At 35.2% G+C, this 23,893-nt stretch overlaps 1 protein-coding gene across 3 annotated transcripts in view; it reads left to right on the forward strand.

Annotated features, from left to right (window-relative positions):
• Positions 1 to 20,395, forward strand: part of KDM6A (lysine demethylase 6A) — a 250,028-nt gene extending 229,633 nt beyond the window's left edge. For all 3 annotated transcript variants that reach the window (XM_066250321.1, XM_066250322.1, XM_066250323.1), the window contains 4 exons: positions 534 to 675; positions 15,595 to 15,721; positions 18,195 to 18,365; positions 19,530 to 20,395. In XM_066250321.1, the coding sequence (XP_066106418.1) occupies positions 534 to 675; positions 15,595 to 15,721; positions 18,195 to 18,365; positions 19,530 to 19,559 (470 nt within the window). In that variant the 3' untranslated portion in view covers positions 19,560 to 20,395. The remainder of the gene's footprint in view (positions 1 to 533; positions 676 to 15,594; positions 15,722 to 18,194; positions 18,366 to 19,529) is intronic.
• The last annotated feature ends 3,498 nt before the right edge of the window (positions 20,396 to 23,893 follow it).

The raw sequence follows: 23,893 nt of genomic DNA on the forward strand, positions 1-23,893 counted from the left end.
TAGAGTGCTTGGTTTTGTTTTATAAAGAAAGCAAACTAGAGTAGTTATTTATTTCAAATTTTTCTTTTATTCAGTATTATATGAATATCTATTACGTGAAAATCCATTTGGATTTTGCCTGCCTTTGGCAATAGATAGTTAAAATTAAGAATATGGCCTTTGGAGACAAGGAGACCTGGATTAGGACCAGGACCTGGCTCTTGCAACTTTGGGCAAGTTATATAACCTTTCTGGGCCTCAATTTCTTCTGTATAACGGGGATAATAAAATTAAAAAGGTGATGCTAAAGATTAAATGAAATGATGTATTAAGATAGCTCAGCACAATGCCTGGCACATAGTTACTATAAGCACTCTTTACATTGTGATCACTGTTGATATTATTACCATAATTATAAAAAAACATAAAAAATTATTTTTGTAATATTTTGAGGTTTTCAGAATTGGTGTTGATATTACCTGAGAAGGTGATAATGGTTATCTTCATATATCTTGGTACTTTGGGTTGCTTTATAATTGTTTTTTTTTTCCTAGCCTGCCAGTATAAATTGGCAGTGGAACGGTACGAATGGAACAAATTGCAAAGTGTGAAGTCAATAGTACCCATGGTTCATCTTTCCTGGAATATGGCACGAAATATCAAGGTCTCAGATCCAAAGCTTTTTGAAATGATTAAGTAAGTGCTTTCTAAAACTGCTGTAGTCCCTCTCTTTTTGGGGAGTGTTAACTATTCCGTACTCTCCTCCCTCCCATAGGATTATGTTCACATCAAAACAAAATGGTCCAGAAGTCCAGCAAAATATAAGAATCCACATGTTAAAAGTATTTTTCCCTTCCAAATAGTCAGTATGCTCTGGGATAAAGAGCATCAAAGGCACCAATGACTTTAAACCAGTAGATTCACAGAACAGTGCTTCCCCACTACCTTCTAAACCACCTGATTCCTGGGAGAACTTTAGTTTTAATATTGAAAAACTACCCTTAGTATTGGGGGCTGGAAATGATGTCACAAAATAATTGCTGGTAGAAAAATTAGCATTTAATATAGGGATTTGACTAAAATGTTAAATTTTTATTGTTTTCATTAAATCATATATCTTATAATTGTCCCCTCCCTTTTTTTTAGCTGATTTAAGCATGTAATACAAGTTACTGGAATACGGATGTCTTAGTAAGCTTCTCTTTCATTGTCAAAGTCTCTATACTAGCTATTTTGTAAATCTATTTAGAAGTAACATTTTCAAATAGTGCTATATAGTAATGTTTCCCTACCATTACTGCCCCTGCCCCCAAAATATAGGGAATTCTGGTCAAAGAAATATGGGAAATGATGGATTAAGTAAAGTTCAAGTCTCCTTTTTTTGTATACTGTTTTAAAGAATTAATTGTTGCTGTGTTTTGTGAATGGAGAGAAGGGTTATAATGTATTTCTCCAACCTATTTTTTTGACCAGTATCTTTTAAAGAATTAATCTTCTTATAAACTCATTTTGGAATGCACTGCTTTATAATCACTGATAAAATAAATTTGTCTATGTTAAAATAATACATTAAGTAAAAATAATACATTATTTTTCCTGCAACTATATTAATTTGGTTAGCACATATTGTTTTTAAAATACTGTCTTTTAAAAGTAATTGTGACTTATTAAAGTAATTTCACACCTAAGTTCAAAATTTTATTTAAAGAAAAATTGTGAGGTCAAAGAAGTATGCCTATAAATTATCTTAATACAGTCCTTTATCAGTTGTACTGTTTTACCTAGTCTTTGGCAAAGTAGTAGTAGGAGGCAAAAGGTAACAAAAACTAAATCATAGCAATTAATGTCCAAACCCTTGAAAAAGTTGGAATTTAGGTATCATACTCTACACCTGTAATTGATAATGGGTTGGGGACTTGGTTCTGAATAGCAAGTTTAGGTTTACTTTTGGGGGAAAGAATAGTCTAAAGTCACTAAAGATGTTTAGTTAAGTTTAAGGTAGGCATAAACTAGAAGCTCTGAAGGTTACAGGATGGTACAGTATAGAAACCATTTATCCAGCAGCTATATAGACTGAAAGTAACTCATTACATTTTGTATAGATTAGGATGTTATAATTGGAAAGGATTTTAAAGGTCATCTAAAAGTCATTAAGGTCCTAACGTGTGGCCATCTAGCAACTTTTTTTCTTCTTAATTTATTGGTTTTAGGGAGAGAAAGAAACACTGATTTGTTCTTTCACTTATTATTATTATTATTCGTGCATTTATTGGTTGGTTCTTATACGAGCCCTGACTGGGGATCAAACCCGCAACTTTGGAGTATTGGGTCAGCACTCTAACCAACTGAGCTACCCAGTCAAGACAGTTCAGCAACTTCTTGAACATTCTTACTACCTTACTATCATTCTTTTATTTATTTATTTATTCATTCATTCATTCATTCATTCATTCGTTCATTCATTTTTAGAGAGGAGAGAGAGAGGGAGAGGGAGAGACAGAGAGGGAGAGAGAGGAGAGAGAGACAGAGAGAGAGAAGAGAGAAGGGGAGGAGCTGGAAGTATCAACTCCCATATGTGCCTTGACCAGGCAAGCCCAGGGTTTTGAACCGGCGACCTCAGCATTTCCAGGTCGACGCTTTATCCACTGCGCCACCACAGGTCAGGCCCTTACTATAATTCTTAAAAGATCTTTACAACTTTACCTAAAATCTATGTGTTATTTGGTCCCAATTTCCTAAATACATTTGGGATTTGTGTAGAATAAATTCCATTCAACAAGTGTTTGAAAACCAAATATTATACTAAGCACTGATGATAAGACAGTGGAGTATAAGTTAAAATCCCTGTCCTCAGAGGATTTAATTTCTGGTGGAACAATACAGAGAGATCTCCAGGAAGATAAATTACTGATGAGTAATTGATATTTGGGTTAGAGTTATGGTGAGAGTGGTGCTTTTCCTAAAGTAGTCAGGGAAGGTACCTTAGACCATAATAACGAGACGGAGTCAAATATACAAAGATCTAGGAGTAGAACATTTCAGGCCCAGGGAACAAATGAAGGCTGAATTGGACATGTTTACAGTACAAAAAGGCCAGTTTGATGATGGCAGAATTAGAGAAAGAAAGAGGGGTAGTGATAAAGCTTAATGATGCGAACAGGAACCAGAATGGACACGGACATTTAGGACATGGTAAGTTTATATATTATTTCTGAATGTTACAGGTTACCATTAGAGGTTTTTAAGCAGTCAAGTGATAGGTTCTAATTTAAACTTTTAAGAAAATGGATCTGGTTGCTTTTTAGGAAATGGATTTTAAGGGGAAATGATAGGAAGACAGGAGCCAATTGTAACAGGACAAACGAACCTGGACAGACATTTGGATTACCCATGGGAGTAGAGAGAGGGATCAATCTAGGGACTGTGGTGGAGCTAAAGTTCACAGGACTTGCTCATAGTTTGAGTGATCGAGGAAGGGGGAAAAACGGAGACTTCATTATCATAGTTTGTTCCTCCTACCTGTACTTCATTGATTTAAGTATCTCTTACCCCATCACCTTTTCCATACATCCTTCCAATTTACCATTGTTCCCTTTAATATTTGAAATGTTGATTGTTGACACTTGCATCATCTTTGTTATAAAGTTGTCTTATATTGAAATTGAATACACACAATTTGGGTGTTTTTTAACCTAAATGCACTTACATATTCATCTAATCCAATTTTACCGTGCATTACATAATGTCTAGTCATTTGAATCTTGATTTTATTCCTTATTATATTAACAGTCCTGTTCCCAGCTTGCATCATCGTGAGATGTAATTAGCAAAATCTTTTGGTTATCACAGTAATTGAAAATGTTATTCATAAATCCAAACCCCTAGGCCTTGCTTTATATACTTTCTTTTTAAAGTAGTCATTCAGCTGTTGCTAAAATATACTTCTCATCAGCCATCAATCCTCTCTTTCTGTTATTTGTGCTTCCTTTGGTTTGTACTTTTATTCACTTAAAGGCTAGTTGCCAGCTGTATACAAGGCTCAGTTAGGCACTGAGGGGGTATGTGTGTGTGTGTTATGTTTTTATATATATATATCCTGTCTTGAAGTAAAAGTTTGTGCATATAAGTAAATAGATTGAAAGAAATGTAACAAGAGATCCACTGCATTCTTTCCAACATCAGGGAGTCAGAGAAATCTGTGTATTTGGGAAGGCCGATAGGTGAAGATGTGGAGGTAGGTTGAAAAAGTTTTGGTGGGTTTTTAATTATTATGATCTAATTTGGAGTTCATAAAGATCTAGTTTCTAATAGTTAAATAAAGAGAATAAGCTTTTGGATCAGAGAGAGGAGTGAGTCAAAGTTACTTTGGGTTTTCAAGTTTAATTTCTACATGGTTTAGTAAATACCAGTTAATAAATGAAGTTTGATACTTAGCCAAACAATAAACAAATTGCTTTTCAGACTGTTTCTCATTTATACTTCTCAGCATCCAAGGGTCACTCACTTAATTAGACCAGGATTTAAGCCCATATCTGTCTTATGTAAAATCCACTATCAGTCCAGCTTTCATGGTGGGCCAATCACGGAGCCGTTTGGTTGCTATGCTACCACCCACCATGAAAGCTGGAACGCCCACTAGTGGGCGGGAGGGACCAGGTTGACCAGCACTGCAAAAGTGGGCGATTTTTATAAAAAGGTTCGCCATCACGGGCATAGGCTGTAGGAAACAGAACTCTAGAGAGTAGTCAATCAAAGTCAGAGCTGACTGGCTATGTAGTCTTCTACCTAGTGGCTTGTGATTGCCTTGAGAAGTAAGAGGGGGAGTCGGGGGCAGAACTTGAGGGAATACATTTATTAAAGAAAAGCAAATAGATGAATTTGGTAAAGGTCAGAAAAGAGCATGGAGAATATACTGTTATAAAAATATAGAGGGAGGTCTTTCTTCACAAGCTCAGTTTTGCTGTAAAACTATCCACATTGCTGTGCTCCTCAAATCTAGTATCCTGCCAACAAAAGAAGTGGTATTGATTTTCTGGCTTCTGTGAGCTGTACCACCGATTCTTAAGAAATGCTGTTCTCCCTTGCCATTTCTTCCCTCTGCTTTGAGTTTTCTTCATCCCTTGTTCACTCCACCGTCCATAGCAGTGAGCCTGCATTTCTACTTTTAATATACCCTGTCACTACTCTTTCTTAGTTCATCAGTGACCAACTATTGTAAACATACTAATTTCTAAATGTAAGTGTTCTTTTTTGTACCCCAAATCTGACCCTCACCTTGTCAGCCAAATCTCCAAATGCTGCCTTGAGATGTGTGTTTGAATTTTCTATTTATTTCTATGACTCTATTTGGTATTTTAAACTATCTTTAATATGTACTACAATTTTTACACCACTTTTGTGTTTTCTTCTCTGAATTATCTTTCAGTAAAGCATTAATTCAGTATATATGAAACATATGAATTGTAGGCTATTTTAAATGAAAAAAAAATAGCAAGATGTAAGAAGTGGAATGGAGAAGATAATATACATATAGTCCTCTTCCTTAAATTTCTTCCCCAAAATTACTGTATTTAATTCATAAAACTGAATCTACAATGTGATTTTTAGCTCTTCAGAGTTAAGTGGTAAGTGTTCCTGATCAAAAAAAATGTAACCACAATATTTCTCGTGCCTTCTCAATTCATTCAACTGACTTAGTGAGCTATACCCATTTCTTTTTATTCTTTCATACTTGTTCAATATTTATTGTAAACTGAGTTTATTGCTCAGGTATTGTGACAGGTGACAAAATAACGTGATTACATCTCTAGAACTTAAATGGGGAAATACTCAAAACATTAAAATATATTATCTTTACTATAATGATGGAAAAATAAGTTTAAAAAGTGCAGGGAGCCTGACCAGGCGGGGGCGTGGTGGATAGAGCATCAGACTGGGACGCAGAGGACCCAGGTTCGAAACTCTAAGGTTGCTGGCTTGCGCGCACGGGCTCACCAGCTTGAGCCCAAGGTCACTGGCTTGAGCAGGGGGTTGCTTGTTCTACTGGAGCCCCCCTGATTGGAGCACATATGAGAGAGCAGTTGATGAGCATTTAGGGTGCTAAGGTGAGGAATTGATGCTTCTCATCTCCCTATCTGTGTGTCCCTTTTTGTCCCTCTCTTTGACTCTCCCTGTCTTTGTAAATGAATGAATGAATGCAGGGAAGCACAAAAGAAGGTGCTTCTAGGAGAGGGGAACATTCTGGAAAGGCTTAACAGAAGTACTACAGCTCCATAATTCCTTCTCTTGTAACCCCTTAAGCCAGTGCATTTTGGTATTCAGAATTCTTAGGATTTAGTAGGGTAATGCAGTATACTTACAGTGTATTTTACCCTCCCAGCAGGTTCTATTGCAGTATCCTGGAATCAAACATTAATATTTCTGAAGTAAAACGTATAGCCACTTTGATGAGCTAACTGACAACTATAAAAACTCCCAGGTCAAGTTTCAACATCAAATGAGTTTATGCAAAATTTATGAAAAAATTGTGGGGTTGTAATAGATTTGGAATCTGCATTTGTACTAAGTGATTTAATAATGGGAAATGATGTTATATTGTCACTATTCCTCCTTATTTTGAGAATGAATTGCTTGTGATTATTTAAACCATTCAACTTCCCTTTTTTTTTTCTTTGCATTTTCAAAATCAAGTTGGGTCTTTTAGAGCTCTGTAGTTTCATAGCATTCTTTTAAGTCATTTAGTAAATCTCTTTCAATTTTTACATCCTAGCTATTTTAGTAAAATAAACTAATCTTCATACTCTACTTCACCTTCTTCTAGATAACTCCTACATTACTGTGAGTCAGAAGAATATTCATTATCTTGATTACTACTTTTATTTTATAATGCAGTGAACTGGACTTGAAAAGTTTCTAGCCTAACTCCTTAGGAAAATTTTAATGGAAGCTCAATGCATAATTTCTCTTTTGATTTCCTGTTTGATTTCCCTTTTGGTAACTGTTTAAATAAAATTTTTTTTACACATAACGCCGTAGATTGCAAGCAAACTTAGAAACTTTTTTAGACCAAACCTTTTTTTTTAATATTTTATTTATTGATTTTACAGAAAGATGTGGCAACTCAGTTGCTTCCCTTTAGTTGTTCATTGTTTGCTTTTGTATGTGCCTTGACGGGACACGCCCAGGGTTTCAAACTGGTGACCTCAGCATTCTAGGTCAACGCTCTATCCACTGCCCCACCACAGGTCAGGCTAGACCAAGACAAACTTTTAAGTGTCTCTCAGGTTTAATATAAGCCATACTGGTTAATTATTGAGTTTTCTGAATATTAGTTATTTTTAAAATAAAGTCCCACCCAACAAAATGAATTAAGGAATACTTAAAAACACAAGGCTACTGATCTCTTCCTTTAGTTTATCGAACTATGACAGTTTTTCTATGTTAATATAACTTACTGTCCTTTAAAATATATAAAATTTGCATATAATGCATTGTTACATTCCTCCTCAAACTTGTTTTCACTTTTTCTCCCAATTGGGGTGAGCACACAATACATTGTACAGATGATGTGTTGTGGAATTGTGCACCTGATACCTGTATAATTTTGTTGACCAGTGTCACCACAATAAATTTACTAAAAAGGAAAAAAGAAAAAAATAGGTTTTTTTTAAATCTACAAAAATGGTTGAAAGACCAGTACAATCAGTACCTCCATAACCTTATCCAGAGTCATCAGATTAGTTTTTGTTACATGTACTTAGCCATCTCTATATACACACATGTAGACATACTTTTGGCAGAATCATATGAAAAAGTAATTTGCAAACATGAATGTCACCTCAAATAGTTTAACCTGCATCCCTTATAAGAATAAAGATATTTTCTGCCTGACTGGTGATGGTGCAGTGGATAGAGCAATGAACTGGGACACTGAGGTTCGTCACTGGTTCGAAATCCTGAGGTCGCTGGCTTGATCGAGCAGGAGAATATCAACATGATCTTAAGGTCATTGGTTTGAGCCCAAAGGTCACTAGCTCTGAGTCTCCTGGTCAATACACTTATGGGTAGCACTCTGAACAACAAAGTGAAGCAACTACAATAGGAGTTCTTGCTTCTCATCTCCCTCCTCCCTTTCTCCCTTCTCCCTTCTCCCTTCTCCCTTCTCCCTTCTCCCTCTCTCCCTTCCTGTCTCCCCCCCCAAAAAAAAATATTCTCACATAACCACAGTACCATTTACCATATGTAAGAACTGAAATTCAATAGTAATCAGCTAGTACAGTCTTTTTTTTTAAGCTCTTACTCTTCCCCATCCCCCACCCCACCCCAAATGAGATCGAATCAAGATCCAGATTGAATTCAGTATGTGGCTATTGTGTCTTAAGTCTCTTTTAAATCTGTAAGTCTTTTTTCATGATTCCTTTTTTTTTTTAAGAGAGCAGGCAGATACTTGTGTCATACAGAGTTCCACATTCTGGATTTCTTTTCTCAATTCTGTTTTAGTTATACATTTTTTAGAGGAAATATTGATTATGTTTACCCTTGGTAAACCCCTTTCCCATTCTAATATAAACTATCATAGGTATTTCCATGTGTGGGTCCTGAGTGAATGAAGTTTTACTAAAAAGTTACTTTAAAACTTAAAATTAAGGGTGGGTAGATTATTGCTGCTTTTTATCTATCTATCTTCATTATAGTATACAGCTTTTATCCTTTGGTTTTAATTTTAAAGTATTTGATTAAGAGTTAAAAGAAACCCTCATTCTTTGCAAATTCATGATTCCCATTTTCAGCTATTTGAGATAGATTGTTTTGGCCTATGTAGTGCTGAGGCTTCTTTTAGTTCACTTTCCTAAAACTAAGTATTCAATGTTTTAGCATTGAAGTGTTTTTTTAAGAGGACCCTTGAAAGAAATCAAATGATAATGCTGCAAGTGAGAAATGGATACTATTGGTACTGATTAGATTTCCCTATAGATTATTACAGCGTTCAGAATAGAGTGGGTTTTTTTTATAGTTTTAATTTATTTTTTAGTTACCGTTGACATTCAATATTATATGAGTTGCAGGTGTACAACATAGTGATCAGACATTTATGTAACTTAGGAAGTGATCTTCCCAACAGTCTAGTACCCACTTGACAACAAACAGTTGTTACAGTATTATTGACTATATTTCTTACGTTGTACTTTACATCCCTGTGACTGTTGTGTAACAACCAATTTGCACTTCTTAATTCCATCACCTTTTTCACCCAGTCCCCTCCACTCTTACCCGACCCCTGTCCCATCTGGCAACCATCAGTTTGTTCTAATAGAGAGACTCTTTTAGATGCAGTTCAATGGTTTAACCACAGTGGTAGATAGACCAATAAATATGGTATAAATTGTTGTCATCATGTTGGTCTATTAGCAAGTTAATTTAATGATAGTGTATTTCTCTCTGGGGCTTCTTCACCAACTACTTTGTTAGCTCTACTTTAATCACCATGATAATAAATAGTTCAGTGCCTTTTAAAATGTTAAAATCAAAATCCCAAAGAACCCATTCTTCTCTGGAAAATTCAGTAGTAGGTTAGTCTTAGATTTAGGAGAAACATTTCAAATAGTCTGTATGCTGAGTAATGAGTAGAAAGTTAATTTCCTAAAATTTCAGTAGTATCAAGTTCATTGAAAACACTCCTCACATTTTTTTTCTTTTTTTACTTTTTACTTTTTTTCAGTTACACTTTACATTTAATATTATTTTGTATTAGTTTCAGGTATACAGCTTAGTGGTTAGACAATCATATATACTTTACAATTGGTCCCTCTGATATTTCCAGTACCACCTGGCATCATACATAGTTACTACAATACATATTATTGACTACCTTCCCTGTATTTTACATCCCTGTAACTATATTGTAACTAACATTCTGGCCCCCAATTCCCCTCCCCTCTAGTAGCTGTCAGTTTCTTCTCTATGTCTACAATTGTGGTTAATACTTTTCTTTAGATTCCGTATATCAGTGAAATCACAAACTTAATTTTTTATATGATTTTGTAATTATTTTGACCATCGTCTAAAGCACTCCTTTTTATTTCTGTTTTTAAAATTATGTTATATTCACAGTAGTAATACTGTATGTGCTTTTTCCATGCCTTTTGTATATGGGTAATCACTAAGTATTTGTTATTTGCCTTCCTTTTTAATTCATTTACATTTAGAGTCTGTACTATTTAATATCCTAGTGAAATATTACAGACACACAGCAGCATTATATAGTTGTTTGGAATCCAATTTACCTTCCTATCTTAGATTCTTCATTTACTGGCTGGGATATCATAGGCAAATTACTAAACCCAATCAGTCTTATTTCCTTTTCGGATAAATGGATATAATTGTATCTTTCTAATATAATTTTTATAAGTATTGTGTGGGTCTTAGCAATAAAATAAGCACTTAGTGAATTACCGGTAGTGGTTGTTATTAATGTTAATTATGGAAACCTCAGCCACCTGTTTTTTTAAGTTCATGTTCACGGACTTAATACAGTGGTTCTCACCTGTGAGCAATTTTGCATCCTCTCACTCCCATCTCTGGGGTACAAAATGGCAATGTCATGATTTGACTGAGAGGGGTGCTACTGACATTTTATGAGTAGAAGCTAGGGATACTGCTAAACATTTTATAGTGTATAGGACAGGCCTTTCCTCCTTTCCACTCATGCCCCATGTGCATGCACACACATACACACACAAAGAATTTACCCCAAAATAACAATATCACCAAGGTTGAGAAATTCTGACAATAGAATCTAAAATAAACTCCTTTTAAATAATTTGTTTTATGTTCCTTTTGGTTTAACTATTGAATTTTCAGTTGACACTCATTGCGCAATTTAAGAGTTTGATTTGTCAAGTTCTAATATAGGTCACTAACTGTTAGGCACTAATTCCTCATAATAGCACTGGAAATTAGGTATTTCCTTTTTATAGTTGAGTAAAGTAAGGCACAGAGGATAAGTATGTGTGGAACTAGGATTTGAAACCAGGCAATGTAGCTCTAGAATCTGTGCTCTTCCCTACCCTGCAGCTTTCTCACTGTGTTTTTTTAAGGCTCTAATTATAAAAACATCTGTGAAGTTGTTACTATACTACTGTGTTGAAAATATTACAAATTTTAGATATTCTTTGGAACTTTATTACTTGGCTTGTCATAAGAATCATCTTCGACTCTTATTAGAGTAGATTTCTAGGTTCTGTTTCTAATGAGTTAATTTAAAGCTCAATGAAAAGAACCCAGGGAATCTGTTTCAGTGACCTAGACGAATCCTGTGATTAGACAAGTTAGGGATACTCTAGACTAGATTAGATTTCTTTCAAAACTAATTTTGTTTTTCCCTTTCTTTCACATAGATTATTACCCTGTCTACATAATATACACTTTATCACAAGCACAGAAGTGTTGAGTATAAATCAAAGCAAACTGTTAAGTATTAACTCCCTTTTCTGTTTGATTCCTGTTTTTAAATGGATAAATGAGGTGTTCTACAACTCTTGTTAAAGCCATTTGGCCTAATAATTGAATGAGAGGGTGTAGTTATGGAGACCAGTCCAGACCAGTCCATAGTTAGCATAGGTCCTAGTGCTCTTGTCCTAGGGGGTCTTCTAATATACTATTGGTGTGCATATACAGTGCTTTGTGATAACATTAAGTAAACAAAATCTAAACTTTCTAAAACTCTGCTTTCTCATGGTTAACATATTTGCTTTCATGCTTGGTTTTTCCACCTGAGAGCTTGAAGTCCTTAAGATACTTGTTTTGTCATTGACTGAGACCTTGATTTTCAGCCATGTAGTTGGTTTAAATGAAACTGTTAGATGTCTTACTGACATTTTGACCCTTACTGTTGTTGTCCTAGAGGGAATACAACCCTGGAGTAAGAGGTGGCAAATATGTTATGATGACTCACATGTTGGCTTACTTTTCTGCATAGTAAGAGGGATTGTGCAAGGAAAAGCACCTCTTGGTATGCTTGAATTTGTACACCATCTATTTATTCATTGGCTGAGATTGTTACCATAACTAGTCTTTAAAAAGTGCCATTTGAAGTTAACGCATGCCTCATCTATCTCCGCACTGATATTTGGGAACTTACTTTGGAAACTTAGCCAAGTTGCCCCCAGAATGTGAGAGTAATCCCGGTATTGTCTTAACTTTGACATAATACAATATCACTATGGCTTCATTCTTTTATTTTCCTGTCCCAGAGACTTCATCCCAAGATTAAAATCTTGTAAGAATAGTTGTTTGTCCCCTAAGTAATCTCCATACTACTTTTGCCCCCACCTGGAAGTTGTCTTTCTCCCACTTTTCCTTCTTGCTCACATCTAAATTGATAACTTATGAAAACTTCTGTCACTTCTACCTCCTCGCATCTGAAGATGAAGTCTCCCCCCTTTTAACATTCATGATATACCATGTCTATTTATCTTTTGTCTAGTTTTTGTATATATTGTGCGTGATCATTTGTCCACATGTCTTAAGTTTTCCTATTCTAATATTTCAAGTATATTTTTATTTCTATACCCTAGGTGAAGTCATTCTCTAAAAGGCCATCCTTCTTTAGGTTTCATCTCTGCACATTGGTTTTTGTGCAAATTAGATTCTATTGTGTAACCTCAAATACACCAAGCCATCAGTCAGACTTGGCTTCTTTCCAAACCAGAGCTGTCTTAATACTATATTCCCTGCGTTTTTTTGGTTTTCATTCATCCAAACAGTCAAAAAAGGGGTGGATCCTGAAACCATATTGATCTTTAAAAGTCACAAGTATTCCCTGCTTTTCAAGCTCCTGAAATTATTTCTGACCCTATTCCTAAAATACATTTATTAAGAACCGCATATCTTCTATATTTTTATACTTTTTGCTAGTTATTTAATATGTTGTTTTTAACACATTGAATTCTTAATTGCTGTAAGGTCAATTTATTAAAATTCAGCAAAACTAAAAAAGAGGAACTAACACCTTGATTTTGCTTGACTTTTATTTTTTAGCTTTTCAATACACTGAAACATTATCTTCATTTAAAATCAAAGTCTAAGATTAATCAAAGCAGAACAGATTACTATTAAGTCAAATCTTGAATATTATATCTGTATCTTCACTAGGATCCTTTACCTAAATCTCTGTATTTTTTCATTTTCCCCTACACTTTGATTAAATTAGTTTCTTTAGGACCTACTCATGGCTGTGGACTTCATAAAGAGCCTCTATCTTGCTCAATTCCCTTGTATTCCAATGGCTACCTTTTTATTTTGTTGTTTTTTTAAGAGAGAGATACACAGGGAAGGAGAGAGATGAGAAGCATCAAATTGTAGTGGTACTCTAGTTGTTCACTGACTGCTTCTCATATGTTCCTTGACCGGGAGGACTTCAGCCAAGCCAGTGGCCTTGGGCTTCAATCCAGCCACCATGGGATTGTGTTAGTGATCCCACACTCCAGCTGGTGAGCCTGTGCTCAAGCCGGATGAGCTTGTGTTCAAGGCGGCAACCTCGGGATTTTGAACCTGGGACCTCAGGGTCCCAGGTCAATGTTGTATCTACTGCGCCAAATGGCTTTAGGCGACCCCTGTGTTTTGGTCGTTCGATCCCCGCCGGGGTCGCGACCCACAGGTTGAGAACCACTGTTCTAGATGAAACTACCAAACTAACTGTAAATTACACTGACATATAACTGCTAATGTAGTCAGTAGCACTGGAGTTGAAAATTCATTTGCTAAGTGAAGAGTGGGATAATACTACTCCACAGAACCAAGGTTTTGTGTTTAAGGGAAAAAAACTGCAGTGACTGAATCTCATCTTCAAAAAAAAAGAGGAGGAATAGTTAAGAAGACATGGGAGGAAAGTGCAGTGTGAGATAGTGAGGAAAAGCTTGAGATTTTCTGCCTTTATAAAACCCTAACCCAACCACTTAAAAAATAGCTTTATGACATCAGACAGATTTATCTTCTGAGCACTTGTCTCCTCATTTGCAGGATGGAGATAATGGTGCCTCTTGCACAGGGTTGTTAAGAGGCCTAAAGTGGCATAATATGTGTGAAGTACAATTGATACTATTAGTATTAATTATTCTATCTCTCCTATCTGGTCTTTATTTTTTATTTTTATTGTATTATTATTTTTGTTTGTTTTCCCACATGAGAGCCTAGTGGAATCTGCCAGTCTTCTAGAGGTAACTGCAGAGTTTTAGGCATTATTTTCTTATGATAGAGACCTTGTTTTGAAGCCCTGATTTGAAAACTTGTTCAGTAATATAGTGTCTTCAGAGGTGAATTGTATGGGACATGAGGAGGGAAAAGGAGAAGAGCAGGTACTGTCCAAGAGCTAGTAGCATAGTCTGAATTATATTCTCTCTTTTTTTGGCATGATGTAAACTTTTGCTTACTACCTCCCCTAGCATACCTTCCCGAATACATACCATGTGCGTACATACATACATACAGAGAGAGAGAGAGAAAGAGAGATAACTGTCCTAGTTTTGGTTTGCAGCCATAGTCTAAAGCATTTTGTTTTTAAATAAGTTAAACATGTAAGAATTGTAAACAAACTGACAGATTCTTTTAATAAGATACCTAATGGATTTTTTTATAACTGTGAAGTTTTTATAACTGAGATATTGTTTTATGTTTGTTAATTAAGTTAATAAGCTTTATGTATACATTTAGTCATCTTTTATCTTGGAATAATTAACATGGTTTAAGAGAAATTAAATATGCTATTACTTACCATACTTTAAGTTTTAGTTTTTCACAAATCAAATGTTTATTGAGTACCTACTATATGCCAGGCACTGTCATAGGCAGAGAGTAGACAGCATGAATAAAACAGATAAGACCATTGCTTTCAAACAGGACTCAGTTTCTAAACACATTTCCTTTTTTTAAAGTATTTTTATTGTCTCCAAATTTTAGAGGGAGAAGTGCCTTAGAAATCATTTAGTCCAACCCCTGTTCAAATGGAGAACCTGAGCCACTAGGATTCAGAGGAGAGGAAGAGAATTTACTAGACAATTCCAAATATGACAGTAAACTATAGGAAAATCACAAATAGTGAAAATTCACTATATTGTTAGTATCATAGTATGAATTTAGAAAAGATATAAATTGTAAGAAAAGTTCAGTTGTGTTAACATAAATGAAGGATTCCATGAAGATTTAAATGTCTTCTTTAGTGCTATAGTGAAACATTGACTCCCAAAACGGTTAATTTGGAGCATTGGTGGTATAGTAGTTAGCATAGCTGCCTTCCAAAGAGGTTAACTGACTTGCCCAAATAAGAGCCAAAATTAATAGCTTATATTTAAGCAAGGAATCAGGTTTTTGTCTATTAAAATAATGATATTTTTATTATATTCAGATACAATTTTTTCTCAACTTTAAATGATCTAATCATATCTTTAGACCTGCTTAATATTAACCTTATTTTTTTTTTAATCTGAGACTATCTGAGAAGTTGACAGAAATCAGATATTAGAACTGAATCTCTTGGCATTATTTCTCATGGTATATCTTTTATGCTAAAAATACTGAATATTCAGTTGCTGGTCACAAATAATTTTTCCCCCACAATAGGTATTGTCTTCTAAGAACTCTAAAGCAATGTCAGACATTGAGAGAAGCTGTCATTGCTGCAGGAAAAGAGATTATTTGGCATGGGCGAACAAAAGAAGAACCAGCGCATTACTGTAGCATTTGTGAGGTAAGTGTCTGTTCTTATGTACCCTTATTTTATAAAGCCTCTTAACCTCTCTGCTGATGGTTTCTCTTTAGTTTCTTTTTAACATGTACTTATATTTTTATGTAATACATTTTACTGAAATTGACATTGTGTTTAATCTTACTTTCTTGTTACTTAGCTATTAAAATTTTATCTGATGGTGTACTATTTTATTATGAATTAACTCAAAGTATCTACTATGGGGTCATTTATCTGGTAGATAATTAATAGATGGTAATCACCAATAAGTTTAGTCTTGGGATTTTAAACTGAACCGTCCAGAAGCAGAGAGGTGCCAATAAACTGGATGTAGTTTAGTATAGCTCCAGGCAGATCAGAGTGTTCAGTCGTCTCTGGTGCAGTTCACAGTATATTAGTCAATCTTCTCTTGAAGCCAAGGCTTATAAGAGATACAGAAATAAAGATGTGGTACTTAAAGGAGCTTCCATTCTACTGAGAGAAGACAAAGTAGAAACAACTAATTATGAGTACCTGAGACTTGTGGATGCAAATTTGGTCTTACTAACTGTTATGATAACACTGGGGGTAAGGGGGTGGGAGGGAATGACCAAATTTTCCTTTCTAGTATTAGTACAAGAGTTCACAAAAGTATTAATATTTGAGTCCATCCTTAAGGATGAGTATGACTTGAGTGGGCTAAAAAATTAAGAGAATTGGATGTAGAATGAATGTTATGAACTGTAATAACAATATGGGAAATGGAATGGCTTATTCATAAAAGGCTTATTGATAAGTAGAACAATGTGGCTGGAACAAACTATGCAAATTATACTTAGTCTAGGTGACAATTTATGGAATATGGAATTTGATAATTATTCTGAGGTCACTGAAGCTGTCAAAAGATTTTGAACAGGCAACCAATGTGGACATGTGTTTCAAACAGAGAAGTGATTGGAAATGGAGCTATGAAGCTGTTGCATTGGTCTTAAGTACGAGTTGTTAATCTTAAAGCCTAGATCAGAGTCAAAATTACTTAGAAGGTAAAATCCACAGGACAACTTAAAGTAGCAGAAGTGAGAGAGAGTTTGACGAATGCTCACAAATTTTCTAGCTTAAATCATGAGATTCATGTTGTTGCTCACTGATGGTAATAGAATAACATGATGAACTCTGGGATTGACATAATTATTCATCAAAGATATGAAGTCATGAGAACTTTCTGTCATTGAATAAATTCAAGAACATGCCAGGAACATTAATGAACCATTTCAAACCTTGAAATGATCGAATCCATCATCTATTTTAATTTTGTATAACCTGGCCAAAGTAAGTCATTAGGAGGTTAGATAGATTCTAATCAGGTGTATTATTCCTCAAGAAGGTGAATGTATAAACTTTTCAGTATTTCAGAATGACTCCTATTATTGCACTGTTATTCTTTATCCTGCCTGAACCTTAGCAGCTCACCAATCTTTCTGTATAAGATATGAGTATTATTTCTAAAATCATGAAATACTCATGAGTACACTTTTTGTTTGTACTCAGACGCCTTAACATGAGGCTTATAGCTATATACTTACTGTCACCCAGTTTCCTTATCTGTGAAAAATCAGATTCTGTTCATTCAACAGGTGCTTTGAGGTTTGGTTAAGTACAGTGATATGCATTATGAGGGAGGTGCAAAGACGAGTGAACATAGTCATCTTTGAGGAGCTCAATCTATAGGGGAAAACAAATATCCATACATATTGCCTTGTTAGGACTACTGTCATAGAGAAGTAAAAGGAAAATAATGATCACTTTTATCTGATCGTATACTAATATTTTGGATTTAAAATAAAATAAATTGTTTGACTGGTGGTGGTGTAGTGGATACAGTGTCACTGCAGTGTCCCCGGTTTGCAACCCCGTGGTCGCTGGCTTGAGTGCAGGATCATTGACATGATCCCATGGTCCCTGCTTTGAGCAAGGGGTCACTAGCTCTACTTAATTCCCCCAGTCAAGGCATGTACGAGAAGCAATCAGTGAACAAGTAAAGTAAAGCAATAACGAGTTAATGCTTTTCTCCCCCCCCCCCCACTTCCTGTTTCTCTAAATAAATATACTGCTCACAAAAATTGGGGGATATTTTAAAATGAATATGAAGCCATAAAATATCCCCTAATTTTTGTGAGCAGTATAAATAAATAAAACTAAAATAGACTGACCTTTCTCAAACTTTGAATTAGGCTTTTGCCAGTGGTTGTAATGAGTGTGCCATTCTCTTAGGTCACTCCTCTGAATATGCATTAAACCCATGTCTTTGGGTTTTGGTGCAAAATAAACCTGTTCCATTAAAGAATCTTAAACACAGTTATGTTTGTCTTGGTGCCTACTCTTTAGAGATAACTGTCCACAATTCCAAGTAAAGTAGAATTCAATGATTATATTAAAGCAATACAATAAATAAATACCATTGTCGCTATTGAACGCTTTTTCTCTTGTATAAAAATAGGTGGAGGTTTTTGATCTGCTTTTTGTCACTAATGAGAGCATTTCTCAAAAGACCTACGTAGTGCATTGCCAAGACTGTGCACGAAAAACAAGCAGAAACCTGGAAAATTTTGTGGTGCTAGAACAGTACAAGATGGAGGACCTGATGCAAGTCTATGACCAATTTACATTAGTAAGTGAACATCAACATGTGAGTACTTAGTTAGATGGATAGGGGAGCACCATTGTTTGTTCTGTCACCTGATAAGTAGGAGGTAATGAAATATTTAAATTTCCTTTTGGCTTGTTAGATGTTGCATGAGGAAATACTTATAGCATTCCCCCTACCTGCACTTCTAAGTATTTATTCCTATAAAGTTGGCATATTTCATTTTCACTTTTCTTCCTGGATGTGACTAACCTAAATAATGACACAGTAATTATATTTTAAAACCTTTGTATGCTTTTTTAACACTATCATATTCTTTATATCATCTGATCTCAGTTGATAAAATTTTTGTGTGCGTATAGGTTATGTCAACTAAATGAATCCATGAATGTGTTTTAAATATACTTCTGCTTTTTAGAGCTAATTGTATTTACTTAAAATTTTGTCCTTTCCAGAAGTATTAACCTCATGGGAATATTTGATGGAGCTTATTAAGAACCTTATGCAATTCAAATATACTTAAAAATTGCACACAGTTTTTTTGGGTTTTTTTTCAATTTTAAACAGCAAATGCTTGGGGGAAGCTTTTTACTCTAGCACATCACTAGTTTTATGAATAGAAACAGGCATAACTTATGAATTGTTGATTTTCTCCAATACACTCCTCTTACATATGTGATTAGATACTGAATTTTTGAAATGTAGCTCCTGATATTTTTATTTGAGTGGTCTTCAAGATTGCATGAAGAAGAAAATTATCTGGATTATGTTAAAATGTACTATCTAGTAGAGATAGGTTCTGAATCTAATCACTAATTAAATTATATTTGCTTTATTAAATTATTTTCCATAAGCTTTTTTTTTTTTTTTTTTTTTTTTTTTTAAGCAATCCAAAAAAATGGTCAACCTACTAATGTTCTGGACTTTTAATGTTCTCGAGTTTACGACTGTTTGGTGAAGAAGTATAGAAAAATGCAGGTGCACTGAGTAGGATAATGGCCTCCAACTCTTAATTGGCCAGGTGGGAGTCAGTCAGGGAGGTTGTACTTCTCATCATGTTGCAGGCTATGAACTTTCTTGAGAAGTGTTTTTTTCCCTACCTTCATAAGCACACTGTGTTTTCAGCATTGAGCTAACACTGTTGAACAATTTGTATACGAACGTAACATACTTTACTTTTATTTTTAGGCTCCTCCATTACCTTCTTCCTCATCTTGATATTGTTCCATGGACATTAAATGAGACCTTTTCTGCTATTCAGGAAGTAATCCAGTTCTGCACCACTGGATTTTGTAGCTGTCTCGTAAGGCTGCTGGCTGAAAACTGTCTATGCAACCTTCCAAGTGCGGAGTGTCAACCAACTGGACAGAGGAGAGCACTGCTCCTACTCCAAGACTCTCACAAAGCTGGTCAGCTGTACTTCAGAAAAAAATAATAATTACCATGTTTTGTATATATCTGACAAAACTGGCAACATTATACAGACTACTGACTTGAAGACAACCTCTTTTATATTTCTCTGTTTCTGGGCTGATGAACCAGTTTTCATCTTTCTCCCCTTCAGAATTTTCCTTGGAAAAAAATACTAGCCTAGCTGGTCATTTCTTTGTAAGGTAGTTAGCAATTTTAAGGCTTTCTTTGGTCAACATTTTTTAATGTGAAAAGTTAGGAAAGAAACTTTTTTACTACTTTTATGTTTTTCTGTCTTGTTTTGAAACCATGACGGTTATTACACTTTTGGTTCCTAAATGAAATGTTTAAAAAATTAACAGCCAAGTCACAAAGATAATGGATTGCACATAGACTAAGGAATAAACTTCAGATTTGTGATTTTTGTTTCTAATCTTGATGTAAATTTACACTATTTATAAATACATATTTATTGCTTGAAAATATTTGTGAATGGAATGCTGTTATTTTTTCCAGATTTACCTGCCATTGAAATTTTAAGGAGTTCTGTAATTTCAAACACTACTCCTATTACATTTTCTATGTGTAAATAAAACTGCTTAGCATTGTACAGAAACTTTTATTAAAATTGTTTAATGTTTAAAGAGTTTTCTATTGTTTGAGTTTTAAAAAGACTTTATGTACAGTGCCCAGTTTTTGTTGATTTTTCAAATCTGATTATATATATTTTATATATACTTATGTATGTATATATAATATATATAGAAATCTGGATATATATGTGTAAAGATTTAGAACTTAAAATTTCTCGTTTTAAGTTTCACATCTATGGTAGATTTTTGAGGTGTCTACTGTAAAGTATTGCTTACAAAAGTATGATTATTTTTAAAGAAATATATATGGTATGTATCTTCAACACCTAAAATGTCAGACTGGTTTATTGTTAAGTTGCAATTACTGCAATGACAGACTAATAAACAATTGCTGCCAAAATGTAGTATAATAGTAAAAAACAAATAGTGATTGAACTAAAGATTTTAAAGGGAATGTTATATGGGCTTTGATAAATCCTGTACATCACTTGGTAGTATTGTATATGGAAAAAAGATTCAGACGAAGGATTCTATTTTAGAATGCAAATAAATCAAGAGACTTATTTTTTAATGTTAGGCAATTCTGAAATTTCATGAGTTCCTGCTTGCATGATGTGATGGGGGTGCTAGCCTGCAAATTCCGTATCACTAGTAAAGGATAACAAACTATTAGTGTAAACAGGTCATTTCTGATTAACAATAGTATTTTATAATAATGGTACCTTGCATTTGGCACATATTCTCATTTTATTATTCTGTTCTAACTTTCTAAGATTTTTCCAGGAAGCTTTAGTGAAGAAGTGTAGAGAATGCTATAAATGAAGCTTTATGTATGACTAAAGAGAATTTATAATCCTCTCTGGTGAAATGCTGTGCTGATAGCATTAATCATGTACCTTTGTTTCCGTGCTTAAGGAGCAAGATAAGAGCTGCTCGGGTTGTTTAATGATTAATATTTCTAAGTGAACTCAAGATAAACATTTTTGCAAGTAAAAATCGCAAGCCAGCTATCCAGAAACAAAGGTTCTTATAATGCAGAAGCTATACCTAAATGTTTCTTAGCCAGTTCTAGTTTATCTTACTGACACAGTGTCTTATTTTCTATGGTTTTAGTAAAGATAGTTTATTGCCAAGAATAATATAAGTTGTGTGACATTTTGGAGTAATTTAGTGATGTTTCACCAATACCTGTCAAGATTAATGCTTCGTCTTTAAATGAATAGCAAGGATAGGAGATAGAAATCAAACACCTGAACATTACTCTGAAGTGTAACTACATGAACAAAGTCTTGTGTAAAACTGCTTTTTATCAATTTAATGTTCTTTATAATTTACATTGGTCAGGTTTCAGAAGAAATAATTTTTCTTTTTATTGCTTATACAGGTAAATTTCATTAAAGCAAACTCAATCTTGCTCCTTTAATAATAAAACAGGTTTCATCATAACACACATTGTTTAGGCAAAGAAGGTAATTATATACTGTATAAAAAAATGAAGAAGTGTTGATACAGAAAGTGGGAATTAAGTTATATTTCTTCCTCATTGTCACCAGTTAAATAGGAAATTTTATACCATCAATATAGCAGTTCAACTTGCTTAATGTATTTAACATTAAAATCTAAGCCACATTTCCAAAGTAGTAAATTGAGAGGACCTTCTATATACTAGTAATTGATCAACTGAAATTTAAAGTCACATATTATGAATTTAACTTAAATGGAGTATCTACTTTTCAGAACCTAATCATTAAATCTATAAATGATCATTATGTATATTTTCAGTTAGTCAATATTATTTAGCATCTCCTAAACAAATCTGAATAAGATGTGACCCCTGTTTCCTACCTTTAATACACACATCTACTATGGGAGATTCATGTAATTTATCAGGCAAAACCTAAAAGAGGTAATAAGGTTGAGTAGTATTTGGGGCTTGCGTTTCAGCAGGGTTTGATTTACATCAATGATCAAACTTTCCAGAAAAAGAGGATTTGGAACTTTGGCTAAGAGGTTGGGTGAGTGTTAAAAGACACCTGGAGAGCCTCATGCCATAAGAGATGTTTATACCTGACTGTGGGGATTTACGGAAAAGAACACCATTGAATTTGCAGTACTATTCCTGCTTGCTTTAAAAAAATTCATCTATCCTGGACATTGCTGCCAGAGGGATATTTCTTTTTCTTTTCCCTTTAAGGGTTCTTTTTTAAAAGTTATTTTTACTTATTTATTTTGGTTTATTTGGGCCAAAAAGAAGGATACGCTTGGAAATGCTTCCTAAGGGATTTTGTGTGTGTGTGTGTGTGTGTGTGTGTGTGTGTGTGTGTGTGTGTGTATTTTTCTGAAGCTGGAAACGGGAGAGACAGTAGACAGACTCCCGCATGCGCCCGACTGGGATCCACCCGGCACTTGGGCGACGCTCTGCCGCGACCAGAGCCACTCTAGCGCCTGGGGCAGAGGCCAAGGAGCCATCCCCAGCCCGGGCCATCTTTGCTCCAATGGAGCCTTGACTGCGGGAGGGGAAGAGAAAGACAGAGAGGAAGGAGGGTGGGGTGGAGAAGCAAATGGGCGCTTCTCCTATGTGCCCTGGCCGGGAATCGAACCCGGGTCCCCCGCACGCCAGGCCAACCCTCTACCGCTGAGCCAACCGGCCAGGGCCAGGGATATTTCTAAAGCACAGAAATTCAAGGAAGAGATGACTTGGGCTTGAACTTTGGACAGTACAAGGATAGAAATAAGAGCACAGATTTGTAAGACAGAAAGTAAAGTCCACGGAACCTATTAGATGCCTTCAGATGGGTGGAGGTGCTTCCTACCTGACTAGAAAATACAGGGTAGTTCTAGAAGCAGAAGATAAGTGCTTGTACAGCATAAGTACTGTAGTTGAAATTAGGCGATGCCTGGACTGGAACCATGTCAATTGAGGTAGTCCGTAGAGCCGTAATGGCGACCCTTTTTATGAAAACTGCCCACTTTTGTAGTGCTGGTCAACCTGGTCCCTCCCGCAGTGGCGGTAACGGAGCAACCAAATGGCACCACGATTTGGCCCACCGTGAAAGCTGGAGCGGGAGGGACCAGGTTGATCAACACTGCAAAAGTGGGCGGTTTTTATAAAAAGGGTCGCCATCAAGGCCTTAGAGCTAGAGGAAATAAGATCACATGAGGAACTGGTGTGGAGAGGTAATGCCAGCAATAAGAGGAGAGGAGATTGCAAAGAAGGAAGCTAAAAGAAATCAGCCTCAGGTGATGGTATACAACCTAGAGCTTTTGAAAAGCAACCACACTATGCTACAAAAATGAGGGTTAAAAGGATTCCTTTGGATTGGCACAACATGATTGGTGACATTTATTTGCTAGGTACTTTCAGTGGAGCGGCAACCTGATTGCCATGGACAGGGTAAGGTATTGAATATGAAAGGAACTGGGGGTCAGTTTGGCTTTTCAAGAGCACCAGGTATGAAATTATTTGGTCTTTGGTGAATAGCAAACATCACCAATTTTAAACATTTTGTATCATTGTACTGGAGTGCTTTTACACAGTAGTGTGTTTTG

The sequence above is a fragment of the Saccopteryx bilineata genome, chromosome X (genome assembly GCF_036850765.1).
Source record: "Saccopteryx bilineata isolate mSacBil1 chromosome X, mSacBil1_pri_phased_curated, whole genome shotgun sequence".
NCBI classification, from domain to species: domain Eukaryota; kingdom Metazoa; phylum Chordata; class Mammalia; order Chiroptera; family Emballonuridae; genus Saccopteryx; species Saccopteryx bilineata.